The sequence below is a fragment of the Ipomoea nil genome, unplaced genomic scaffold (assembly GCF_001879475.1).
Source record: "Ipomoea nil cultivar Tokyo-kokei standard unplaced genomic scaffold, Asagao_1.1 scaffold3384, whole genome shotgun sequence".
In the NCBI taxonomy this organism is placed as follows: domain Eukaryota; kingdom Viridiplantae; phylum Streptophyta; class Magnoliopsida; order Solanales; family Convolvulaceae; genus Ipomoea; species Ipomoea nil.
Genome location: NW_017619812.1, coordinates 205,972 through 208,193, shown reverse-complemented (window position 1 = coordinate 208,193; position 2,222 = coordinate 205,972). Strand labels below are relative to the sequence as shown.

The following is a 2,222-nucleotide window of genomic DNA, read 5'->3' as shown; positions in this document are numbered from 1 at the left end:
ACCACTATAAAAATCTCTCTATCCATCTCTCTTTACTTATCGCTTTTACTTTCGTGCTTGCATATCATATCATATCGACCAAACGTTAAGTTTTCACTAACACGAAAGTTTGCAAAGAATATTTAAAACAAATCACTATCTCCGCTGCATATATCTCCGAAAGGAGATTATTCAAAAAGAATCGATTAGAGTCTATTCCCCCCCCCCCCCCCCCCTCTAGACTCTCTTTGACCCTATCGGGACCAACAAGTGGTACCAGAGCGGTTACCCCGTACGATAAACGTTTCGTTATACTGCCTGGTAGATCCCTTTTGCATAAGTTAATTTTTTTTTTTCATCTTTGCACAAATTTTCTAAAAAGAAATGGAAAGAGGACGTTCTAATCGTTCTAGGCCTCTTGCCTTTAACCTCTCAAAGTTTGATGACTGGAAAGTGAGAATGCAAGCACATCTCTCGGCTATTCATGATGAAATGTGGGACGTGATAAGCACCGGTCCTATTGTCGTGATGATGGTAAAAACTGAGGCAGCTGCTCAAGGAGCTGATCCAAAAGCCTTGATACCCAAGCCGAAATCGCAACTCACTTCAGATGAGAAAACTAGAGCAAACCTCAACAATGTTGCACGAGACATCCTCTATAAGTCTCTATATGATTCGCTGTTCCTGAGAGTACAGAAATGCACCACAACAAAACAAATCTGGGACACTCTCATGAGTTTAGGTGAAGGAGACGAACAGGAGAAGGACAACAAACTCACTGTGGCCATGAAAAAGTTTGAAGACTTCAAAATGATGCCAAATGAAGCCATCACCGATATGGAGCTCAGATTCACAAAACTCATGGGTGATCTTTCGGATCTTGGAAAGGAGCCAACTAAAAAGGAAAAGAATTTAAAGATTCTTAGAGGGCTTCCAAAATCATGGGAGATGAAAGTAACAGCCATGAGAGATCACTGAGATATGAAGACAACTAGCTCAAGTAAGATCTTCAGCGATCTCAAAGCATATGAGTTCGAGCACGAACCCAAAGAATCTAAAGAACCCGAAACAAGAAATATAGCTTTGGTGGCTAATCAACATCAAACAGGTCGAACTCTAACCCTTGTGAATTTTTATCTGATGAACAATATGCTTTGTTTGTACGAAAATGAAAAGGTTCATGAGGAATAATAACTTCCAAGACTATCAAAGATCTTCGAACCGAAGGCAGTACGAAAGGTCTCCTCTATCGTCAAAACAAGAAACAATGGATTCGTAGATGCTATGTTATAATTGTCGAAAGTCAGGACATTTCAAGGTAAATTGTCCTCATCCAATAATTAGCAAGCATCAGGATCAAAATGCTAGCAAAAGTTCACCTAAAGAAACAGTCGAATTCAGCAAGCGAAGTGAAAAACCAGAAACATCAAGCTCTCGACACGAGAGAAGGAGAAAGGCAATGGTAGTCAATGAACCAGCTGAGGAAGCTCAACCCGAAACAAACACCTCAAGCTCAAGCTCAGAAAGTGATAGTTCAGAAGAAGAAAAAGGTCTTCTATGCCTATTCAATCAGGAAGAAGGAACAAGTGACCTATGCTTAATGGCTTATGATGACGAGGTAAATTCTCAAACCTCTTCGTCAAATCAAATGGAACCTAGTTCAGATGGTGAAGGAAATCCAAATGAAACTATCTATGATATGATGATGGATTTCAAAGTAATCAAAAACACATACTCTAAATTAAAAGAAGAAAACTCTCGACTATTGATCAGCTACGATGAGCTAAGGCGAGTCAGAATTGATAATATTAAGCTAGCCATCGCAAAATATCAGCTCGAAAAGCAAGTTCTTCTTCTTAAAGAGCAGTGTACAGAAAGAGAGTTGCAGGAGCAACAATTGCGTGAGATTCTTGATTCGTTTAACAATTCATCCAACTTAATGGATCGATTGGTGAATGCATCAAACCCACAGACGTTTACCCACACGAAAGTTTCAAGTCTGCGTTTGTTCAAGGCCCTACCCAAATGTCTGAGCCAATGATTGAGATTAACAATCATAATCAACCACAATCAACAAGCCAAGTGAAATGAAAGGCTGTACAACGAATTGTGGAACCCCGAAATGGAAATTACTTGAAAGGCAATCCTAGGCATAATGCTAATGTCAAAAGGAATGGACCAAAGGATAATAGACCTAGTCTATATCATCGAAAAGGTCAGCCTACAAGAAATAACCAAACGAG

At 39.6% G+C, this 2,222-nt stretch overlaps 1 protein-coding gene across 1 annotated transcript; it reads left to right on the top strand.

Annotated features, from left to right (window-relative positions):
* The first annotated feature begins 363 nt into the window (after positions 1 to 363).
* Positions 364 to 957, top strand: LOC109170956. Its single transcript, XM_019320090.1, has one exon. The coding sequence runs from the start codon at positions 364 to 366 to the stop codon at positions 955 to 957; it is 594 nt and encodes a 197-aa protein (XP_019175635.1).
* The last annotated feature ends 1,265 nt before the right edge of the window (positions 958 to 2,222 follow it).